At 45.1% G+C, this 24,904-nt stretch overlaps 2 protein-coding genes across 1 annotated transcript in view; one reads left to right on the top strand and one right to left on the bottom strand.

Annotated features, from left to right (window-relative positions):
* BMP7 (bone morphogenetic protein 7) overlaps positions 1-17,557 on the top strand; it is a 46,272-nt gene extending 28,715 nt beyond the window's left edge. Inside the window, exons 3-7 of the mRNA XM_068700027.1 lie at positions 6,806-6,954; positions 11,392-11,589; positions 12,831-12,907; positions 13,411-13,521; positions 14,778-17,557. Coding sequence (XP_068556128.1) covers positions 6,806-6,954; positions 11,392-11,589; positions 12,831-12,907; positions 13,411-13,521; positions 14,778-14,927 — 685 coding nt within the window. The 3' untranslated portion in view covers positions 14,928-17,557. The remainder of the gene's footprint in view (positions 1-6,805; positions 6,955-11,391; positions 11,590-12,830; positions 12,908-13,410; positions 13,522-14,777) is intronic.
* SPO11 (SPO11 initiator of meiotic double strand breaks) overlaps positions 1-24,904 on the bottom strand; it is a 326,125-nt gene that overhangs the window by 70,416 nt on the left and 230,805 nt on the right.

The following is a 24,904-nucleotide window of genomic DNA, read 5'->3' as shown; positions in this document are numbered from 1 at the left end:
TTTTTTATTTTCATGACCTCAGAGAGGTCATGAACTGGTGTTCCAAGCAATGGCCAAAGGGACCTCAGTGCCTAACAGACACACAGGTGCTTAATGGGGTTTCTAGCAGCAGGTTGGATACCTAACTCATTGTAGTTGATATGAACCTGTGTATTTTCACAAAGTACCCATGCAGTTCTGGGCAGGCTGTCAGCTGGGGCATCATCCTCAATTTATTAACACGAAGCTAGAGAAAAAATGCAGACTGTGTCGTTCTCCTCGACACCAGAGCTCGGTCCTGCCCATCTGTCTGCACCTTCTGCAGCTGAAATACCTCATCCCAGAATTTCAGCTCCAGTTTCAGTAGACCCAGCACTCGCGCTGTGGAGTAAATCCCAACCCCTTTGAAGTCCATGGGAGTTTTGTTACTGGTCAGAATAAAGCCAGGTACTTGACCAGCCTTTGGTAATTGTAATGGAGTTGCTACATGTTCACTTTGTGCCCATTATGGATTTCACAGGCTTCAAAGGCAGTGACTGATGTGGATGCTCATGTTACCAGCCCTACAGAAAAATAAGATCTTGCACCATGCATTCCTGGGTTTGACTTGCAGATGGAATGCTTTAGTTTGTGTTTCAAACTACGCCACTTCTGCACCCAGACCAAACCTGAGCCCCTCTCCAGACCCTCTTCCCTTGTTCATTGGGGTCTGTTTCCATGTTGCGGGTTGAAACATGTAATTCTAGTAACTAAGAAAGGCTTAGGCCCACCCAACAGGCAAAGCAGATGTGTCCTCTTTTTGGAGCTTTGTAAAGTAACCCGTGTGACTGTTCCCGGGGTGGTGCAGTGCAGAAAGATACAGTTTGTTTTAACGTTGTGCCCCAGCACCATAACCATATCCACAAGCACTCTAACAGCATCTAGAACAGTACCGACAATAGTTTTTATTAATTTTTATTACTTGTCTGCACATAGGTTGGTAACTGTTCTCATTTTGATATGCTCTCGGGCACAGCAGCAGGAAACTAGAGCATGGAAGCCCCGCAGCCCCCAGGAGCAGCGCTGCATTCAGTTCTCTCTTCCAGACCATTCCTTAAAGCCACTGCAAAAACCTCTGACAAGTCTTGAAGTCACTCAGCTAGGCATGACTCTTCACAGGCACTCAGGTAGCTGCAGGAAGCATTTTGCATACCCCAGCGGGCTCCTCCTCAGCTAAGGGATGCTCTAATGACCAGCAACTCAATACAGAAACATCTGCACAGAGTGTCAGGGATACCTACATAGCCTCATTTCTCTCAGCACAGCTTTTACAGAAGGCTTCCTGCAACAATCTCTCTGCAACAAGCTCTCCCATTACCACTTTTAATCAGTCTTTGATTCCTAGGTGATGACCTCAAACACTACACAGCAAGGGGAGCATGGCTACTGGGGACAGACGAGACAGAAATAAGAACAAGAGGAAATTTTAAAGTGAATTTAATTTCTCCCAAGCTTCAACAGAATTTACACAGATCTGTCTCACCATCATCACAGTTTTCAGGCCACCTCCAGCAGTTTGTGCCTTCACCTGGAGGACCCCCGGCTGGGCTCGCTGGCAGCTCAGGGGGGAGAGGGGGGGTACGAGGCGCAGGGAAGGGGAGGTGTGGGAGGAAGGCTGCATTGGGGCCGTGTACACAGGGTGTTGCAAACGTGCCAGGGAGAGGCCCAGGGAGATCCTGGGGCCCTCTCAGAGTAGGAAAGTCTGAAAAATATTTTCCTAAGCTTGTCTTTGGACAGCTGCAGCCAACTTTAAGTAATGACACCAAGCAAAGTGGAATCTGGATGCTGCAGTTTTTTAATCCAAACAGATGTCTTCCAACCCGAGACCTCCTCTCCCCTTCCCAGGATGCTCTTTCTGCCTTCTCCTCCCTCTACCTGCTCAAACCTGGACGTGAATTGCCCACAATCCCCCTGCCACCTCTATCTTTGGGCAACCTTGCAGTTAATTTGCCAGCTTGCACCATGCCTGTGGCCCAAACGGCTCCTCTAAGGTTATAATACCAGTCAAGAGGGTAGGATTATGATCCTGTGGTTTACAAGCTGAGTCAGTAAGACATTTAACATATCTGTGCCTCCAGTGTTTCCCACTTTAAAATGGACGTGGGAGGATTGACCCATATTTGTAAAGCAATTCAAGTCTACTGCTGCAAGGTGTCACAATATGGTTATTGTTTAAAACACTGCTAGATCTGTAATTCCTCAAACTAGCAGGTAGGGATTAGAGCTGCGCAGCGGCCAGACAGCCTCGGTGTGCTCTTTGGGCCAGCAGATGCCTGAAAGGCAGACAGGGGACAGCAGGACCTGCTGGCAGTGCCCTGGGCTGGCTGCTGCCAGGACACAGCCAGGAGAGCCACCAAGGCTCCGAGGTGCTCGCAGCCCCGAGTGCCAGCACATCGCAGCCATCAGCTCGTTTTGCAATGTAAGGAGAGCTGCCAAGAGTCACCTTGTCTTCCGCTGCCTGTGCTTCTTCCCATTTATTTTTATCCCATTTGGAAGTGCTCGCTAGTGTTTACTACCACTTGTCAACCAGCAGCTTGAAATAACAGAGCTGACAAGGGGGATGGGAAAAGCGAGGGAAGAAAACAGACACAAAAGCAGGTGCTGCTTGCTACGAGGGCTACGCTGCAGAACTACAGACCTTAGAGCATTATAGGTTTTAATTGCAGGGTTTCATCTACTGTTCTCCCTTGCTATTGCAGAACTGATGACTCTCAATTTCACAGTCTCTCTCTCTCTCAAGGTTCCCACCAGGTCAGGTGGCTAGGAGAGGTGCTGCACTTTTGATTTATCATTTATGGCTACAAACCAGAGCATATCCAAGAGGCTAAAAAATACCCCAGCAAAAAGCAAAGAGCCCATACTTGCTATTTTCACAAAGCTGCCCGGTTGTTAATCATTTCTCCTAGAACTTCGGGGGTTGCAACACAGCAACTCTCTTCCTCACTCTTCCCTTTCAGGATGCTTTTACTTGCCTTTTCTTTATTTTGTCTCCTCTTATTTCTCTGCTCATTGCCACAAACCTCACTTTTTCCAGTCCTTTTCTCTTCCACTGATCACCCTTTCTTAGCCCCCTCATGCCACCAGCTCTCCACGTCCCTGCTCACACCCAGCCCTTTAGCAGCTTCAGCCCTTCCCCATCCACAGCTCCAGCTGCTTTCCAGACACGATCTCACGTGCATTGTCCCCAGCCAGCCTCACGTGGCAATCCTTGTTATACAACCTTCAGTCCAGAAAATACTGAGTTATTAAAGGAAATTTTATAGACCACACAGCAACTATATGACCTGTAGCAAACTTCCAGCAGTGCTTTCTACCAGGAGGTGCATCTCCTTTCTAGTGTCTGGCACCAGACACCACTGAAGCCATCAGCAGACAAGTGCCAGCCTCCCGTCCTCAGCTCAGGCTGCTGCAGCAACAGCCTGTTGCTTGAGAAAACTGATCTGAAAGCCCTGAGTTTTATCATCACTAAAAGCTCTGACACTCCCACTGATCTAAGTACTTTGAATGCTGAGCCATTTTGATGTGGTCTCAACAAAACATACTTGTGGTCTGGATCCAGACTTCATCATTTATGTAACTCTAATCTAGACATTAACGTTTCCATGTCCCAGCTTAATTTTCTGTAAAATGAGGATCGTGTTCCTTTCCGTATCCTCGGTCTGGTAGAAGGCTCAGTACAGTTTGTCACATGCTCTGAAGTTCTTAAATGAAGGGACTGGAAGAACAAGGAACCAAAGTAGTTCCCCGCCTCCTGATTGTAAAGCCACCGCTGACATTGCTCCAAGAACACTCTCAATATGCACACAGTCACTGGGTAAGGTACCTGTGGTTGAGATGTGTGCTGGGAACCTCTTCCCTTTGTGCTTAGATATCTGTCTCAAATGTAAATCCCAAACCAGCCATATCAGCTAGACTAGCACTAACTCTTGTAACAACTCATTAGACAGGAGCCCTCAGAACAAATTTTGTGTAAGGCTAAGCAGAATAACATCTCTTCGCTCTGCTCATTATGACTTATCCAGCAATGATGGCTGTAGGGCTTGCTGTCTGTTAGCTAGTGATTCAGTGTTGTTTTGACGTAAGTCTTTGGGGAGCAGGGCATTTCACTTCATGGGAGGTTGGTCTTTTTGAGAGAGCGGGAGGTTTCTTTTCATTGGAACAGGCGCCACAACCTCAGGAGCCTCAGATGCTCTGCCTGCAACGCCAGTCAGGTTTTGCATCCCAACCCTGGCCGCTGCTGGTGGGCCGGAGTGGAAAGTGCACATCCAGGAGTGCTTGAACCTCTCCAGGGAGCATCTGACACGAGGCCTTTTTGGGTCCAAATGTTCCGAGTGTGTGTGGGAAGGACATTTCCCTTTAGTGGGTCCCTTTGATCTCTCTCACTTCGGGCTTCCCCTCCAGGCCTATTGTTTGCACATTGCTGTAACTACAGGAAAACAAACGCATTATACAATTTCCCAGCCTGACTCACCCTGGTACTTGATGCCTCATGTTGTCTGGTTACCCCGATTGCATCATGTCAGCATGGGAAGCTTAAAGGCTGGTTTTTCTGAGTAATAACACTGTAGTTGAGCAGTAGCTAAAAAAATAAGTTATCATTATTGCTATTATCTTCAACCTGCAAACTACAAGGGAGAAAAACCAAGCAAGCCAAGTCCCTGTTAACTGAACGTTGTGTGAATCATGAGTTCCAGTCAGGGGCCATGCTTAAATGATGCAGTATGTGAATATAAAAGCCCTTTACTTCTGGAAACTTGGACTCAGCCATTGGAACGGGCCAATCCGTACTACTCCCTCGTCCCCAGCTCCCCTGGGATGTGTTTTGTTCCGCGTGCTGTAAACAGGGAAGGGCGGGAGGTGTCCGTGCGGCTGTGTCATGTGCTGCGGGCACATGGCCATCGCTCCTGGGTGGGGATGAAACCCCAGGAAATCTGCCCCCCCGGCTTGTGCTCAAGCATCATACCTTCCTGTAAGTACCACACACATGGAGGGAGGGGTGATCCGCACCGTTTGTCTTCAGCTGTCCTGGGGGTACCCAGTGGAGCTGAGTAAATCCCAGCACCTGGGCCGAGCCTCTCCATCGCCTGCACCACGGCCCCTTCCTGAGCTGTGGCTGCCCAAACATCCACTAAAATACTCCTCATAGAACCCCTCGTGCTGGCAAGGAGGTGTTGCAGCAAGGTCAGTTCTGATGTAGGGCTTCTTCCACAGACCAAAACTTTATTTAAAGGAAAGCAAAGTGCTTTCATTTAAAAATGAATCACTGGGGAAATGACAGATCCTCCTTTTACACGTGCTCGATGTGCTCACGTGCTCTGCAGGAACTAATTTCACAAGTTTAATTTCTTGTAAGCCCACATAGAGCTAGCGGCAGTGACACTTACTAGCTCAGAGAGGAAAGCCATCATTTCTTACATGCCCTGGCTCACAAAGGTTGAAAGGATAGATAGCAAAAAAACATTGCAATAAAACTCTGCTTCTGTTTTGAGTCAGCTCTGCAGGACAAAAGCCTCTAATTTCTTGGTATCTCACAGGGAAAATGATCACTAAAATCTGAGAGACAAAAGCCCTATGCCAACAGCTCTTCTGGGATTCAATTCGGATTGCTTGATATTCTGTGCAAACAAGAGGCACTGCATAAACAAAGTTAAAAATGTTATTTTTATAGTTATATTAGTTATATATAGTTATTTGCACTGACAAATCAATAATGACAAAATTAGTAAGGCCTTCTTGAAGCTTTGAGGACACGGGTTTTCCAAGGATATTTGGAAAGGGTTATTCCAAGGATATTTCTTCACTCAAAATGATATAATTACACTTAAACAAGTTATCATGTTTGTGCACTACAAGTACAGAAGCAGCTCTTTCAGGGCTTGTCTGGACACTTCCACCGGGTTTCTTTGTTCTTCTTCTAAAGTTGTTGCTTTTTTTTTTTTTTTTTAAATAAAAGAAGTGCGCCACCATCCAATTCTGTTACTATTTCTATCAAGTTTTACCTCTTTCTTAACTTCTGATAAGAGAAGGCTCATTCCTTTACAGAACCCATGTTTTCTCAAATTTTCATTTTACAGAAATTTGCCAGGAAATGTTTTGTAAATCCAGAATGATTTCACCCTTTTTAAATGCAAGAAATCCTCTCTATTCCCGATCTTTCTCAGCTTCTGTTTTCATTTCTCCAACCAGAATAATCCAGCAGTGGCCTTTTAAAGATGTAAGCAACAAATTGAAAGGAAATTGCCACCCAACATTATGCAGACCTGTGACTGCGCAGAGGGTTATTGCCTCAATCAATTATCTGTAACCTCAGACGAACGAATTTAAAAAACCATTACATATGTTAATATATGCACAACAGTGTTCCAGCTGGCTTGCACCAGTGCTACAATTATGCGTAAAAGTCAGGAAATTATGTGTGGAAAGGATAATGAGCAGCATTGTCTGCCCAATTACTAAGTTTGCATATGCAAACAATAATTTTGCAAATCTGTGCCTGGCAAGCATTTCTTCTGAAGTTGCATCAGCAGCTCTAAGGTTAACTGCAGCAGCAAAGTAATCCAAAACCACCTCAACTCTGCTTCAGCCCATCCTCCCTTTTTTAAAGAGAGAAGAAAAGCACTTCATATGAAGGTGATTAGGTAGGAAAGCACGCCAACCCAGCTCCAGCATCATGCCTGTTCCTGAACGGCCGACCAAGCGCGTTACTTAATGCGGGCATGTGAACGTTGGAGAGACCCCAGTGGAAAGCCCAGGTAACAAGAAATTGCACTTTTTTTTTTTTTTTCAGGGACTCAGATTTGTTCCTGCTCGACTCTCGAACAATCTGGGCTGCAGAAGAAGGGTGGCTGGTGTTTGACATTACTGCAACCAGTAATCACTGGGTGGTGAATCCACAGCACAATCTTGGCCTGCAGCTATCCGTGGAAAGCATAGACGGTGAGTTTCAGACAGCAACGTCAAGGAGTCTCCGTTTCGGGTAGATAATCTCAACCAGGGGAAGCCTTAAGCACTCAGTTTTCTTTTCTTTGAATAGGATTTCGTGAGTATGTTTTTCCTGAATTTGCTTAAGGCACAAATAATGATTAGAAAATAAAGTCTGTAGACATATTTCAGGTTAAGGATGTACTCAAATGCTTTTTTTGGGGATCTGTTATGCAGTCATGTCAGCATTAGCTGTGTACACATCCCCATCACAGGGTGTATAGGCTGCTGGCGGCAGAGCACAACAGAACCACTCCTGCATTTCTCCAGCCATGCTCCCTGTGCCTACCGCTTCAGATTTTTCTGAGTGAAACAATTCCAGTCGAGGAGAGAGGAGGAAACTTTGCTATGTGTAGAAAGACAAAGCTGAGTGATGCAAAAGGCTGGCTTCAACTGGCACAAAGTACTTCCAGATTCAGAAAATATTTAGGAACCATTTTTGTTTCCTCCCTAGCAGTAGAAATTAATTCTCCAGATACACATCTATGATAACGTTTACTATTGCTTTTTATGAACATTTCCAGTGGGTAGTACTTTGTGAAGCAATTTTGAAACAGGCAAACTAACAGCCATCACACCGAAGGGCGATTTTACTCTTGTGAGACCTGTGCACTGCGAGGTGCCCAGGGTTTGTTTTAACCTGCCCTCTCAGGGCTGCTGCATTCACAGATCATTCAGAGACACAAAGCAGGAGCTTCTTCATGGAAGTTACCAGTCCCCACCCTAATGACAGATGCCTTTTGCCATCTTTGCACAAAGATTCAGATTCAGGCTGGTTTACGAGATAATCTTAACTCTTCAAGCTAAAGTAGTAAGGAAAACGAACAGCCAGGACAAGCTTAACCAGTTTTCAAACACTTGTCCTTGGTTTTAGCTTTTACTTTGCCTCCTAAAGGAAATAGTTGGGATTACAGACACTGTGTCCAGAGTCATGGCACATCCAATTCTGGTTCACACAGAGGAAAACCAAGACCCAGGCTGGAGTCCACAGGAAAGCACTAGCTGCAAGTAGGCTTAGTATCTCTTAAACACTACAGATAATACAGCATCACTCTCACACTCTTCTACTCATAAAACCTTATCACTTCCTCCTCCCCAGTCCTCAGCTAGTGATTTTATAGCAAAGGTCAATCCCTTTTTTCAGCATTGAGGAAGCCAGCTATTTATTTATATGCTACGGATTTCAGCCAAGGCTTGTCAGGGTCCTGCACACGGGGAAATGCTGCAACCACACAGCCCCAGGAGCTGCTCTGCCGGAGCAACCACAAGTGGGCTCTTTTAAAAGCATACAGCCCGATCTATCATAGGGAGAGCCTTCAAAGCTGGAAATTCTCGGTTTCAGTAATAATGGCATTCTCATTTGTATAGGACTTGGTGAAAATTGGGACTGTAGTTTATGTTCCTGAAAAATCCAGCTGTATTTGTAAACACGTTCAAAACAATGTAAAAAGTAACTTGCTGCTTTCTCAAAAGAGATTAACAAAATGCTTAAATCAGCCTGTCGCTGAAGTTAGGAAAGCCAACTCCAGCATTTAAAAAGTAAATACAGAGATACAGGGCCTGATTGTCTGCCTGGCTTCTGTGACTGAGTCCCCTGGCAGCACACCTTTGCTCTCGCATTTCTCTACCGTACACGTGAATATTTCTTTCTATTTTGAATGGCAAGGACATGTCCTTCCTTGCTCCCCAAGTTTCTTTTTGGATTTAGACCAACTGCATGCTAACGAGAAAACTGCTTTTACACCTGGACTTCATATGAAAATCATATGCTGCAAACACAGCAGGACTTTGATGCAACACTATATGCTTGGACAACCCCCAGTGCTTTAAGTGAATTGTAAAAAAGATCTTTCCTTTGTAGCTGTCCTACATACAGAGATCTCCAACCATGAAGCCAGTATAGTCTTAAAAAAAAAAAAAAAAAGCCATCACGGGTACTGTCCAGATGAAATTATACAAAAGAAATTAACTGGTCTTCCTTTACAGTCTTGCCAAATAAGTCTATCAACATGTATAACTAGGGTGGAATCACAGGGGAGGTTTTTGCTCATAGAAAATGGGGATCAGCTCAAGCTGCAAGCAAAAAAACATCTGGGTGAGTCAATAGCCTGCAGCGAGCTCTCAGCCCAGCGCCGGTACGCCTTGCTCAGCAGCCACACATGGGAACAGCAAGCACCCTCTTGGGTTTACTTAGTTTATTGCTTGAGATCCCATATGTGACAGTTTCAAAAAAGCAGCTTCATAAAAGCAGATAAGGCTGCGCCCTCTGGTTCAAGAGCACAGCTTTAGTTCTTTTGGGACAAGCTTATCATTGTCTAATGGGGACTATATACATGTCCTTGTGTTAAACCTCACTTCCTGGATATGTAGGAAGGTTAGAACCAAGGAGTGCATTTTTCCCACCTTTATACACTACTCGTACAGAGTACTGCATGCCTGTTTTCCCCTAAGGAAACATCATACTGATCCTGAACACAGTGGTGTTAAATGAGGAATTCATCAGTCAGATGTACTTACTGCCATGCTAATGAAAATCCACTAAACAAACCCATGTGAAGTCGGGTCCCCTCTCTGCATACCGCTGACCAAATCTCCAGAGACACAGCAAAGGTGAAATAACTTTCTCTGGAAAAACCACAGCCAGAGATGTACTTGGAAGGGTAAACAACTCGGAGAAGCAAAAGGCTTCTTTGAGGGGGCAAGAAAAGCCATAGGAACCGTACTCAGTGAGCTCCTTCAGCTGAGCTTGTTTTCAGGAAATAAGGCTTCGATCTGGCAAAGCCCGAGCACAAGTGGAACTACTTACATATTCAGCATTAGCTACTTGCTTAAGCACTTTGTGGGCTCAGCCTCAAATGTTTAAAATGAAAACTGTTTGGACAAGTTTCCAGCAAGGAGCTTCAGCTGAAGAAGTTGCTGTATGTCCACATAGAAACCTACATACACAAATTTCTGCACTTGCTCTTTTAGCCTGAGCTTTCCTGGTGCCCCGTCCCAATATTTGTTTGCTTAATCTGGTTTGCAAGGCCTAGCCCCGCTCCCCTGCCCATGGCACGCCGTGGGACCTGATCACACCAAGCAGTCCCATAAAACCCCCTCCTGAGCCTGTTCTTTCCACAAATCCCAAATAGTGCAGCTTGGCACTTGCTCATGGGGCTGCGGGCTTTTAGAAAACTGGGGAATGGACTGCAGCTGAGGCTGCCCCACTTCTTGGCCTAGACCTTTGACCACAGCCCCTTTTTCTGGGGCCCATCACATTTACCGACCTTTGGCCATATGCAAGAGCTAAGATGCAAACATTTCCCTAAATACAGTATTTTTTAAATCTGTCACAGGCCACTCCCTTGGCATTTACTTAGTTCATTTTAAAAACAGGAGTTGTAGAAAATTACCTACAAATATTTCAGGTTACCAGGTTCTTTTTACACCGTAGTCCGAAGCCAGTAAGGTAAGGAGATTTTTTTAGGGACTCTCAAGTCCCTCAGCTGCTTTTCATGGTCAGGTGCCTTTCAGGGCTTCTCTCAGAAACTGCCGGCCATCCTTTGGCTTATTTGATTCGTGACTGACAAGGCCCAGCTCTGTCCTTAGCAAAAAGGATCACAAGAACTACTGACGTAACTTAACTTCAGTCCCCAGTAGAACTGGAGATCTGGATATCCCCCTTCCATTTCACAGCAGCACCCAGACACTCTTGGAGAGAACGGGGAGAAATGTTCAATATTGCGCTGCCACCTGCTCCTCACATCTTTTGTGAAAAACGATTTCATTCTACAGCAAAACCACCTAATGAACTTTCAACAAAAATAAAATTAATTTAGAAGTCCGGGATGAAGGAAGCACACATGGCCATCAATGGCTTTGAAACGAGGTTATGGGGTACAGTAGTGGTGAGACACAGCAATAAGTGTGACATCTTCTGATATCTGAACTATTTGCTCCTCTCAGCTGCAGTGTATCTGGAACTCTGACAACATTTCATATAAGGCATTTTTATTTTAAGTTAATAACCTTCCAGTGGGAATTTAGTGTTCCTATGGGCTCAGTTTTATGGTTCCTTTTACAGGCTCACTTCAAATTATAGGCTGGTGAACTTAAAGAAACCCCTCTAAAGAATGCAGGAAAAGTTAATGCTAAGCGGATTTAGGGTAAAATAATTATATGTAGGAGCATTTTATTTAACTTTTACATGCAGATATAAAATGAAGTTAGCTGTGCTAAGCTGCTCTTGTCAGAAGCAGCTTTGCCGATTAAGTCCAGGCACTTGGTGGCTACGGATGTGCCTAGGAATCATCATTATGGACCAGACAGCAGCTCTCCTCCTTGGGGTATTTACTGTGCCTGCTGAAAATGGGAACTTACCACAGTCCTGCTTAACTCTGTTTTGTTTTTAAGGGCAAAGCATCAACCCCAAACTGGCAGGTCTCATTGGGAGGCACGGCCCGCAGAACAAGCAGCCATTCACAGTAGCCTTCTTCAAAGCCACCGAGGTTCATCTCCGCAGCATTCGCTCCACGGGAGGGAAGCAAAGGAGCCAGAATCGATCCAAAACGCCAAAGAACCAGGAAGCTTTCCGGGTGTCCAACATCGCAGGTACAGGGAGGTTTTTTGCTGGGTCAGTGTTTGTAGGTGTGGAATAACACTGCTGGACGTGACACTAGACGGGAACAGTTTTGCCCGTTCTCAACGCTGTTTGTTGTCTCTTTGGTCTACCACTCATTTTCTGTTGCTGGTCTGAAACTACTTGGTATTAGGGATTATTCCAAAAAAATTAGAAAAGTAATGTTGCTTTGAAACAGTGTTCAACTGAAGGATATCCTAATCCAATTAAAACAAACAAACAAAAAAAGCCATCTAAACAATCTCCCATATAAATTCCTATCATGAAATTTAAGATAATTACTTTAAAACAAATAAGTGATCATTACAGTGGATCTGAATCAAAATGCTGTACGTTTTCAAGAGGCTGCAATTTTGAATTGAGCCCCCAAAAGTTTAGTAATTCCAGAAGTTTTGCCTGGAAGAGGAAAGCCCATTCCTTGCTCAGGATAGCTGCAGCCGTTGCGGGGGGAGCTGTGTGTCCTAGTATGGATGAAAAGCTCGAGGCATTTAAAATAGAAATGTGGCTTAATTACGAGACACCTTGGAGTAGCAGGCCCTCAGTGGCCTCCCCAAAAGGAGCTGCAGCACAGAGCGAGCTTCTCTGAGGGCAGCGGCAAATTCCAGCTCTGCTCCTCCAGCATTTTGCTGGATGGAAAGGGAGCTTGCGAGAGAGGGAAGGAGAAGGACCCCAGGCATAAAGTGTGACATAAGGCTATATGGCCAGGATGAACACAACATTAGAACTACACTGAGAGCTTTAGGTGCTCAGATCCACGATTCAGACCCGTGCTTTGTTCTTTGGCCTTGCCACGAAGCACCGTCACCGGCTGTGCCCCGGTTACAGCTGCACGAATGGGTTTTGTATTAGTTTCATGTCACCATGTTGCCTTTGTAGGCCTGAAGGTGCGATTGTCACGCACAGTTCAGAATGCAGAAAAAAGTTAAAGGTTGCTTTTCCCCATCGCTCCTTGCACAAGTTCTCCTTAATACAGCGGGCAATCCTCTGAGATACCTGGGTTTTGCCAACATGAGGTCTAATGAAGCTGGGAGGGAGGGGGTGTTCCCAGGGTGTCTTTGGCTTTTTGCACTTTATATTTTATGACTAAAGCACGAGAAACTGAAAATGATTAAAAGCAAGCAGCAAGCACAACAGCTGAGCAGCGCCGCCTGCTCCCTGTTGGGTGCTGCCGAGGGCTGGGGGCAGCCCGTGCTGACAGCCCCGCTCCCCGCAGAGAACAGCAGCAGCGACCAGCGGCAGGCCTGCAAGAAGCACGAGCTCTACGTCAGCTTCAGGGACCTGGGGTGGCAGGTAAGGGCTCTGCATCACCGGTGCCAGCTGGGCTGCAAGTCCCTTGGCAGGCTGCTAGAGATCGAGCCAAGATGTGGATTTCCCTCCCCTGCAGGAAAAAAATGCGTATTGCCTTTAGCACACTTAAGAAGTGCTTCTGCAAAGTCAGGGTGTATGAGTACTTTAGAATCACAGAATCATTAAGGTCAGAAAAGGCCTTCAAGATCATCTGGCCCAACCTTCCCCCTTACCACCAGTGTCACCCACTGAACCCTGTCCCTAAGCACCATGTCCAGCCTTTCCCTGAACACCCCCAGGGAGGCGATGCCACCCAATGAAGAGCAGCTCCTTTAGAGGTGTGTAGGACAGCACTAGAGAGGCCAGTGTGCCAGATTTTTGTTTTGCAAGCTCCTGTAATTGTATGCAGACATATGAACTGATAGATTTATGTGTCATTCTACTCTGTGTTTCACTGCACAATATTTCTGTCTTTCTCCACAATCTAATGTCTTCAATTAATCAAGGACTGGATCATCGCTCCAGAGGGCTATGCTGCGTATTACTGTGAAGGAGAATGTGCTTTCCCCTTGAATTCATACATGAATGCTACAAATCATGCCATTGTGCAGACACTGGTAGGTGTCACGGAGCTTGTGGTACAATTATTTCTGCTAGGTGCTACTCAGCAATAAGTTTATACCAAAAAGGATTCGTGAGCTAACACGAGAAGGAAGGTCTGCATTAGCTCTTTAAGATGCCTGCAGCATCTGGCTAAACATGTCTAGCCAAGTGGCCTGAATTAATAGTTGGCTAGGAATTACCCTCTCTTTGCTGCAAGCATTGACATGCTCTCTCTAGTTTAAAGGGGCCCTGTGATAGGCATCTTAATGGTGGTACAGTCCCACTGCACGGGAGGGAAGCGCAGGATGTGAGACCCATTATCAGCATCTCCTGGAAAAACTCCATAAGGACCCACAGCGTGTGCTGCCGCCAGAAGTGGATTTGGGGGCAGGCTGAGGAAGGGGTCAGTGAATCCCAAAATTCCACAGCCCAGCTGCTCTGTGGGTGTATTTGTTTTATGAAGTTGTGCAAAGACGTCCAGATGGGAGCCCCGAGCCAGCGCGTCCACATGACAGCGCCAGCGCTTTGGGAGACCCTTGGTGGCCCCAGCTGCCTCAGCAAAGCCAAGGCACCGCAGCAGCCGGCAGGGTCAGGGGACACGCCAGTCCCCAGCACCGTGGTGGGGCAGCAGCCCCAGCTGTCCTGCTAGGGAACCATCCTGGCACAGCCCCAGTCCCCTGCCCATATCCATAGGGCACAAGGAGGCTCACTCCGCTTTTACACCCACATCCCATGCCCCGTGCACATCTAAGGAAAGCACTGCAGAAAGCATTAGGGAGGCTAGAAGCATCTACATATACAAGGGAAGAAAATTCACAGTATTTTCTCCTGGAGAATTGGTTTTTAGTCGCTTTCCCCCCTCTCCTCAGAGGTCCTGCAGCCAGGGACCCAGAGCCCTTGGTGCCGGCCAGGTCTCGGTGCTGCCAGCCCCAGGGATAGGACCCCATGCCCAGCACCCATGGGGTTGCTCACAAAACCTCGTCCACATGTCCCACAGAGTTTATCGTAACTGGTACGCTTCTGCAGAACTCTGACTGCTCTGACAAATGGGAATCTTCTAATGAAAACCTGCTTCACTGAAAGATTTCCAACTAGATCTGACTTGGGTGCGTGCGTCAGCCTCCATACATGCAGGGGACATCTCAAGACATTTGTACACAAAGCCAGGTGTTCAAAACATGTCTGAGTGAGCGGGCTGCCTGGGAAAGAGAAACTTTGGGGGAGGAGAGAGGAAAATGCATCTTAACGTGCCTCTGCTTTAATTCCCCAGGTTCACTTTATAAACCCAGAGACTGTGCCGAAACCCTGCTGTGCTCCTACCCAACTCAATGCCATCTCAGTGCTCTACTTTGATGACAGCTCCAACGTTATCTTAAAAAAGTACAGGAACATGGTGGTACGAGCATGTGGCTGTCATTAGGTTTGTAAAAGAAAGAAAAAATGGAAGAAAAAAGTGATTTGTAAAGAGTGGGTTTTGTACGGATCGCTGGGGGAGGGGAAAAGGTTAGCACTGCAGCAGCGGGCTTAAAAAAATCCCAAACAGTTTTTAGGACTGGGCTTCTGAAAGTTCAGACAATGGAACAGTTTCTGCATCTAAGTGGCATTTGAACACATTTTGTTTTAGTTTATTACAGACAATGAGCTTGTAAACTGAAACAAGCCAGACAAACCATTTAAAACCAAATCTGCCTACAAAATTGGCTCCTACAGTACATACTTCTGCAAACGACTCTTTCAGAAATTGCAAACACACCAGTGTTGATTATGAATTAAAAGTTAATAATCTATCCAAGGTGAGAACGTGCTGTGACTATTAAACATCTGTAGTTCCTGTAACACACAGTTTGCAATAAAATAAGTGAGCAAAAGATACCTGGATTGAACAGGTATTTTGTTAGAGAATTGTTACTTCCATCCCTCTGCTTCAATTTCATCAGCAGAAGCAAAGATTAATTAGATGCAAGTTCCAGTTTTAAACTGCAGTAGCAAAAGCTATATCTGGATTGATTCAAGTTCAAAGGCCAAATCAGTCTAAGAGAAAATAAAGAATTTTCTAACTGGCAAGCAAAAGAAATGAAGAAAATAACTCCCAAGAGCAAGACTTTTGGGGTATACTTTTTTTTTTTTTTTTTTTGTCAACACGGGAAAATTTCCTCTAGCAACCAGAAAGAATTTGAATTTGCTATGAACTTGAAACAGGAAAGCAGCACAATGTTAAGAAACATTTTGGGATTAAACCTAGCGCTTAGCTGGGGTATCCTAAGCAGTTACAGAGTTGTGAAAGAGAGATAAAGATCCTGCTCCTGTTTGGAAAATATCCATTGACTTCAACAACAGAACAAGTTCCAACACTTTTACAAAAATGCGGAGGCTGGCGTACAGAAGGTGCTGTAAGCTGGGACATACACCCAGCACCACGCCAACCCAGCTAGAATCACGACAGGAAACCTTACTTCCCAAGGCCACTGATTATGATACTGAGACACTGCTCTATTATTGGTTTCAACTCTAAAAAAATTAAAAATTAAAAATCACTTTCACTAGCCACATCTACAAGATGAAACCAGGGGTAAGAAAACATCCCCCCGAGGCTCTTCTTTTTCATTCTTTAAAGTCACGGGTTACACAAACATCACACCTATGTAATTACAACTCCATTAAACTTGTTGCGATAAGACAAGAGAGGAGCAGTAACCAGTTGCAAACCGATCCAAAGCTTTATCATACATTGAGATAACAAAAGCAGGACTGGCACAAACTTCACCAGGGAGAATAAAAAAAAAAAAAAAAAGAAAATTCTGTCCTACTAAAGGCCAGGTCCTCAGCATACTCAGCTCTAAATCCCAAACTTCAAAAAGCTGAACCTCCAACAGATAGGTCCAGAACATAATAAATGCAAAGCTGAACCTCCAACAGTTGGGTCCAGAACATAATAAATGCTTGGATTTGGGTTTCTCTGCACACCAAGGGGACAGGGCGATGCAGCCACAGTGGGAACTTGGCCCCGGATCGCTCTGTAGAGCAAAAAGATTATTCGCTATGAAATAAATTGGAAACTTGTTTCTGTTTGTCTAATTCTAATTGCATTCAAGTCAATTGGTGTTTTCTCAGCAGTTTTCCTGGCAGCAGGATTAGGCTTATGGGAAAGTGGACGTCTCCCCATGGTATCGGTAGCTTTTGGACTGCCTGGCGCGCTCTGCTTCCAAACCAGGCAACTCAAACACCTGCAGGACCCGCAGCACACACTCTGCAAGCCCAACTCCAGCAAGCTCCCTACCTGGCACGAGGTGAGATTTGGCCAAATAGTTACAGCAAATGCAGGACAAGAGCTGATGCCAAAGAGCATCTCTCCCAGCAGCCTGCAGACGAGACCTCTCCAGCAAACTGCCACATCAAAACCGCCCCCAGGGCATCTCTTATGTAGAGCGAGGTATTGGCATCGCACAGATCAGAAGTGCCTTTTGCCGTGGTGTACGCATACACAGCAGTGCTTCTGTAAGCCTCCTAAAGGAAGTTAAGGTGCTGCCTGCAAAGTGCGAAGCTAATCGGGCCTCAACTTCCACTATTTAGTAGACAAGGGTTAGTTTTTCTTGCGGGTGTTTCAGTGTTGGTGGTCACTGCGTCGGTGTATTGCATTTTTAACTTGGACCACGGTATCTTGCTGTATAGGATTCATATATTAAATATTATGTGGGGATTGTTTGTTTTGGTTTTGCCTTTTTTTTTTTTTTTTTTTTTTTTTTACATAATAGGATTTCTGTTGCTAGGCTCAACATCAGCTTCACTGTTTGTACATTTTTATGTAAATAGTTGTCACAAAAGCGGAAGAAGAATTATTTATTTCCATCTCTGAATTCCTTTTCAATCACATCCAGGAAAAATGATTCTCAGTTCCTAAGAACATTTGTTTCCTTATTTAAGAAGATATTTATTAACAGTTGGCAAAAATGCATACACATTTCTGGTTCTTTTCATAGAGCAGTTGTCAGAAGCCTTTTGTACAAACTAGTAAAATAAATCATTGCAATTTTACAAAAGATATCCCAACAACACTGTGTATCTGTGTGGTTATTCTCCCTTTACTCAAAGAACCTTTTTGGCCGGGCAACATTTCACCTGGATCCTCTGTTTTCATGTAGATCAACCCCTCCGTACTGGCAAAATCAGCCCGTCGCTGTTTGGTGCGGCGCCTCCAGTCCAAACACAACAGAGGAAAGAATATGAGAAAATATGAATATGTTTTGCAGCCTGCACTGCAAAGATCCGTGATTGAATTATAGTGCAGCTGTCAGCAGCTGTTTCAAAGAAGCAGGGGGTAAATTAGTTCTGTTTACTGCTAACATAGTTCAGAGATTTAGTCATCCCAATAAAATTTAGAGGCACAAGAAAGGAAAGAAGAAACTCCAAAGGAACATCAGCCAAGAAGCTGACATTTTCTAATTTAGATTGTTTTAGCATATTTCAGAGATGCTGCTGGCATGAGGTTTCCTACTGTGGATACCACACTGCATTGCTATGGAGGCAGCTGAAAAAAATAATGGTCTAAATCCCTGTATTAACTAAACATTACATCTTCGGGGCATAACAGCAATTTTTGGGTTCTTGTTTACTTTGAACTGTGAGCAGAGTTGTGCCAATTTACATAGATGTATTTGCTGATCCAGCGACTTAAATCATCAGCTTTCTGAAGCTGCACTGCCATCTTTCACAAGTGATTACAGATCGTAAGGAAATGTTTGATGCGCTGATCCAAAGTCCAGCAAAGTGTCAGTGGAAAGGCCTTATTGACCTAACTGAAGTCTGTCCAGACTCTGTATGTCTAGACTAGTTTTAGGAGGAGGGCCTTCTGGTATTTCTCAGTATAGACCAAATCCTCCACGTTTAAGCCCACTTTAGGTCAGAGGTGGTTCCAGCAAGGGGAAGAAAAAATAAGAAATCATTGCGCCTTACAGCACCGGTCTTAGTTACTATAGAGCAGCCAAGAGCAGCTTTACCACCGACTTCAACACATCCAGCCTTACATCGTGAAATACCAGTTGGTTTCCAGCTCTGCCACAAACACACACAATTTGCTGGATAGGCTCCGTAGCAGCTTTCCCAGCCCGGGAGCCAAGACTCTGTTCCCAAGTTCCTCGCAGCCTCCCGTCAGTCCGCAGCGCTACTGTGGCTTTGTCTTCATCTACTGTTTTGGAAGAGGAATTCTTGACATGAATACGTACGCAGCCATAAACGGGCAGGGCCATAAAACTGGAGTGAGCCAGCTTCAGAACTGCTAGATTTATCTGAGTAATGACATTTTAAAGCACATTTATAACATTTCATAGATCAGTTATTTTAACTTCTTTCGGGCCAAACTTTGAGGATGTTATGTTTGCTTAATTGAGCTGTTTTAATTCTGTTCCAGTGCTGACAATAGGACCCTTGGTCCTTACATGGGAAACTGCCTCTGCTGCTGCCAAAGTTCATATAATAAAAGATAATGATTTAAGTGAGCTTTAGTGTAATCTTAAGATTCCTGATTTTTTATGGAAGTGTCAGCTGTAAAGCCTAAAAACAGAGAGAGAGAGAGCAGGGCTAGCACAAGCAGAGCTCAGTGGTGGTGCCAAGGACCACGGGATTTCCTCTATGGCTCCGTTCAATCCATTCAGCCCTGCCAACGACGGGAACAGAAACTTCTGCATGAAGTAAAACCAAAGAGACTCATCTTTTGAGTTCAGAATTCGCATCCTCTGTAGGTTTCCATCCAAATACCCTGCTTGCTGACTTCCACTGCTGCCGCAAACACATTACTCACTGTATTCAGCCTTCCTTTGCAGAGAAATTCTACCCAATTAAAGTAAAAGGAGCCTGTTTGAAGTTTTTATTTATCAGGTAATGATTGACAAGAGCTTGAGGCAAATACTAGGACCACTTTATACTACAGTCATTCATTACCCCAGCACAAAAGCAACATGGGTTATTACGGCCACTTTGAGTTACTCTGTTTTAAATAAAAATATCTATTCCCTTCTGCTTAATGCAGAATTCATATTCCTAAATCAGCAGTAAAAGCAGAAGTTCGTGATAACATGTTTAACGTGCCGGTTTGTTTCCCAACATGCACATTGCTGTTTCCCCAGGGTCTGTTCGCTGGCCAGGCAGTAGGAGAGGACTGAATTTTAACATTTTGAGATTTAGTGTGACACCGTGATGTTTGCCACCTGATGGTTGGATTAATTCCATCAATGAAGAAAGTGCAGTGTTTAGACAGCTGAAGTTTGGGCTTACATTTATCAGCTTCTCTTCCAGAGAAAAGTACGGTGGAAATTAGGGGAGAAAAAGGAACTTCAGTCTCAGTCCCACAAACCCTTAGAAACATAGCTTCACACTTTAACTTTAGAGCATTTTGCCTAGTTAAGCATTTAACCATTTGCAGCATAAAGCCCTACAGAGGGCTGCTTGAATTAACCTCACCCCCCAAAAAATTGGCTTTGCTTGTCTGCAATAAAACCCAATCCCAGGCAGTCAGCAGTAATTTGGGGAATGGAGCATTTGTGTCTGGGGCTGGGGGGTGAGCGGCTGTATTCGCAGCAACATCCACATAATTAGAAACATGCACTTAGCCTTTCTGATCTGGGAGCTGAAGGGACTTCAGAGTTAACGGCTCTGGGCTGCTGATAACTTGGGCCTAATGGTCTTATTTTAGGCAGCTCTTAAGAGAAAAAGGAAGGGGGTGCCTGGACCTCAGACCTGTCATGCTTCAGTGTGTCAGCACCTGTAGCTCAAGCTCAGAACTTGAGGCTGATGCTAAATTTCCAAGTCAGCACATTGAGGTTTGGGAAGTTACTGCAGTTGCAGGGTACAAAAAGCCCCATTAGAAGCATCAGTAGCCTTTTGTCCCTGTTCCTGCCCCTCACCTCCATTGCACAAGCTCTCCATGAAGGCCTGGGGCAGGCGACAGCCCCAGTAGTGGCCAGACACCAGCAGTGACACCAGAAGCGTGACCTTTGCCTTGGCTAATGAAGGCAAACTGCTCCAGGCTGCTGGATTTACTCCGGCGTTATTTGTCGCTGCTGTGTCAGGTGCTTCATATGAAATACATGGAAGCAAGGTTCAGTGTCTGGATTCTGTTATGAAGGGTCAGAGCTCAAAGATATCTTTTCTCAAGTCCCAACAATTTGAGCCATTTTGTTCAGCGTCTGTAACAAGCTGTAGACAAGAGCAGAGAGGTCGCTGGCTCTACATCTGTCTCACTTGTGCAGAAGCACTAGTCAGCCTCTCAAAGAAGATATTTGGGCAATTGCTTAATGAGAACAAATTCCTCATCACAGCTTCCATCTTTGATTATACCGTGCATACAAGAAGGCAGCACAAATGAACATACTCCACTACCCCAAAACAGACAACTGAAGAGTTCTGTTCCCCATTTCTTTATTCATTTCTCACTGGCACCACTGACCAGTACTTAGATCCTGCAGCTAAAAACCTAGCTCTTAAATCCAGTGAATTGCACAGTTTGTTCTTCCTTAGCAGGGAACCACCTGGCTGGACCTCAGTTTCAGGACTTCCTTACTCCAATATCTTGTTTTATGAAACCTCTGGGCTAGATCTCTGAGGAGACAGCAAGCAGAGGTGGGACCAGACTTTTGTGAGAAGCGCACAACTGCTCACGTTGTGAGTGTACAAACAGCCAGTAAAGTCTCCCAGGGTCCTACTGCAAACCTGGCCAGTGGTCTTGGGGAGAAAAAGCCACAACACTCATGGAGGTTGGGCCACTGTTGACTTGGAGGAATTTGAATCAAGCGATCTTCTTCCTAACAGAAGGACAGAAATCCCCTTCCCCTTTTTCCTTTTTTTTTTTTTTTAAATTGAACTAATGCACAAGCAATTTCAAGTTCAGCCCATCAGTTGTTTTGGTTTCACATGACTACTGAGAAATCAACTGTAAAAAGCTGGTGCAGCAATATACACACATACCATGCGCAGAACGTGGACTATAAATACTGGCAGGGAGTCTGGTTTAAGAAGCTGCAGTTAACGTTGTGTCAGAACAGCCCCTGGAACCCCCATTTCCAGAGATTTATATTGCAGGGGGTGGGGAGGGAATAAATCCAATTTTGCTGGAACATTGCCTACAACTTCTCAGCCATAAAACCTTTATTTATGGCTGCTACACAGCATGAAGGATTCAATTTGTCCTTTGTTATGAATTTCAGTGGATCATATAACTGTTTATTTCCAGATATTTTTTTTTAAACTTTGCATTTTGGGGTTGCAGAAAAACAAAGCTCTTCATAGCCCATACCAGTGGGGATGTGCTCAGACCACACTCAATAGAGCCAGTACAGTGTGGTCCCAACATCCAACAATTCCTACTGGGTCCACAGGTGAGAGAGAAACAGTAATGGACTTTCCTGAGGTCAGTGTGCTTGGGGATGAAGACTAGGCTCTAGACTGAAGTACTCCAGCCCAAACCTCATCTGCTTTGCTTGGTGGTTCTTGTTGTTGAGTCAGTCGTTTCAGTCCTTAGTCAGGTACGGCAGCCAGCTCCCCGCCAAGAGCTGCTGCAATACCTGGAGCACCACAGGAGTAGGTGGAAAGCAGAACCAATCCAAGGCACAAACTGTATCAGCTCTTCCTAGCTTTGTGATGTTTCCTGCTTCTAGTAGCAGCTGAGAGCAAGATGTTCAATAAAAAAACATTGCAACCAGGGCAAGCTGTGCATCTTCAGAGACACACAGCACTCGACAGCCTGGTTCCTCTGCAGTAGCAGTGTGGAGTCACAGTGACAGTCCTATTAATTAGCACTTGCAAAACACCATCTTCAAAGCCATTTCATCGGTATAGTTAAAAAGGAGGACAACAGTGTTTTGCATTAACCTATTCCATGTTTCTCACATGGCTCAAGAACAAGCCTTGAAAAACCTGTTGTTTGGGCAAAGAGCCTCAAGTTAGAAGAGATGGAGACTTCTTCCTGGGAGGTGCAGGAGGCTAACAGCAAGTTAAACTCATAGGTCAATGCTTCTGTTCCCCAGATGGGAGTGACAGACTTTGAGGAAGCAGATCTGCTTTTCTGCTGCAGCACCTCTCAGGCTGTAAAGGAACGGAAAACATCGCCACCAACACTGCAGGATACTGGAGCTGCTTTCGCTTCATTTCCAGACCATGTGCCAGACATACTCTGGTGTCTTCTCACATGCATCCTCCTTCCCTTTCTGAAAAGGTGTAGAAGACCAGGGAAATATCAACACGGTGGTTCACCTACCTCCTCTTGAAATACCCTCAGTAGATGGAGAGCTGAGCAGGCCAGGAGAATTGTTGCCATTGAGGTCAGTCCCTGGCTGATCTGCCAAGCACAGGGCTGATATTCTGTGACTCCTTGCAAGCCACAACTAATCCCCCAAGACACCCCTCTTCTGTGAATATTGGAAAGTGTATTGTACTGGGTGGCTGCAGAGCAGAGGACCAGACTCTGGGGAGGCAGCCACTTTTCAGCATTTGCAAATAAGCAAGCTTCAACCCTTCTGATGTTTGTTTCTCCAGCACTAACATCGAGTCATCTTCCTGAACTGACAAATTTTCCAGCTCTTGGCCTGCTTTGGCAAGACCTCACTGCTGCTGTGCTTTGAATACCTTTGCAGTCATATACATGTTTACTTGTTTTGTTTGTTTTTAATAATTGCATACATATAATTAAGAAAAGTAGAGTAGCTTGACTTAGTAGTCAAGCTAAGAATCTTATCCCAAGAACTGGAGAGTTGAACTCCACACTAGGTTTGGGAAAGGGCTTCACCACCTACAACAGCTTAGAGCAAAGCTTGAAAATAAAAAATTGTATGGAAAAAAAGGAATAAGCATACTCTCCTATTGCCAGATAACATTTCTGTGGATCAAACTGGAGATGCAACTGCCCTGAATTACAAGTACATGCAAAGGTGGAACATAACCAACATCTCTGCTGTGCCTCCAAAATACCTTCCATAATGCTTCCATGCATGCATTATCTACAGGTGTCACAGACACAAGCAATTTGGCCCTCACCCATCCTGCTGCCACCTGGGCTTTGACAATCCTGTTTGATGCTTCCTGCTTCTGAAGCCAGGTGACAACAATATTTAGTTTGATTCAGCTTTAGTTTCAAATCTCTGGGAAGTAGCAGAAAACCTATGAATAGGCTGTCACCAGAACATGTTAGTACCTGTTCACACACCAATTCTGAATTCAGCTAGATTTCAGTAAGATTTTATTGCATTACCAGAAATATGCCATTTCCCATATGCACTAGAGACACAAACATCCTGGACATGAAGTGCTGAGTATTGAGCAGTTCTTTCCTGCAATTTCAATACATTATCCAGTCACAGAGTATCAAAGACTACACTTACTACTTAGAACTTCAAAACAGTGATTTGGGAAGATGTATTGTTGGTATGACAGTTGTTACCTCAAGGGTTATTTCTAGGCTCAGGATCCCCCAGTTTTGTCAGCCCCTACTCAAAAGCACACAGGCTGACTGCACAGAGGCATGGCAAATCTTCCCAGCCCTGTACCTTGTCTCTGAGGGGAGGGCAGGATCGAACAGTTTGCCACACGTCCCACAAGCACACACCAATTTGAAGAGGGTTCTGGGTCAGGGATTGAGCAGGTTTTCATACTAGAATATTTGTCACAAAACTTACAATGAACATCTGCTCCTCTCACCCTCCTCTACATACAAGAACCTCCTGAGGAAAAATAGTGGTCACACAATCAGCACACAAAAATATTGAGCGACAGCTCTTCCCTCTTTAGTCAAACTGAGGAGGGACCTTCTCTGTACAGTGACGACTGATAAGCACCGTGCCCTATACTTTAAGTCTTCGTTGCTGGTGCCTACCTTAATTGCTGCTTCCCATTTGCTTTGGCCTCTTCTCAAAGCAAGCAGCGCATGTAATTGCGCACCAAGGGAGATGTCTGCCTCTGATCTGTCTGACCAGTTTCTCCCAGCAGTAATTTAGCAATGTCTCCATCAGTAGTAGGCTTAACCAGCAAATGAGAGCAGCTTTAGGGTTCAGCCATTTCCAGAAACAGAAATTTCTCTGTTCAATAGGATTTTGTCATATTTGGCTGCTAAAACCGTTGTTTGCTGTGAGTTGTGGGCCAAAATGAAGATCAATTTTTTTTCTTGAAGTTGTTGCCTTGTACTCATTGAGGCTCTCTCATCCTTATGAGAAAGCTGCCCTAATCCCTAACTCTTAGGGAGCAACAGAACAACCCAGAGTTTGGCCAAGCACTGGCAGCTCATCCCTGCGGGGACCACCCGTCCTGCACACCACAGCACCAACCCATGGGTTTCTCACTGTGCCTTGAGCTCTTTTGCCACTATCCAGTGCATCTAGCTCCAGGGAAAAGCCCAGCATACTCAGAACCACTCAGCAA

This window comes from Anas acuta, chromosome 16 (genome assembly GCF_963932015.1).
Source record: "Anas acuta chromosome 16, bAnaAcu1.1, whole genome shotgun sequence".
Taxonomy (NCBI): domain Eukaryota; kingdom Metazoa; phylum Chordata; class Aves; order Anseriformes; family Anatidae; genus Anas; species Anas acuta.
The sequence above is the reverse complement of the archived record's forward strand: the minus strand, read 5'-3'. Positions and strand labels throughout refer to the sequence as shown.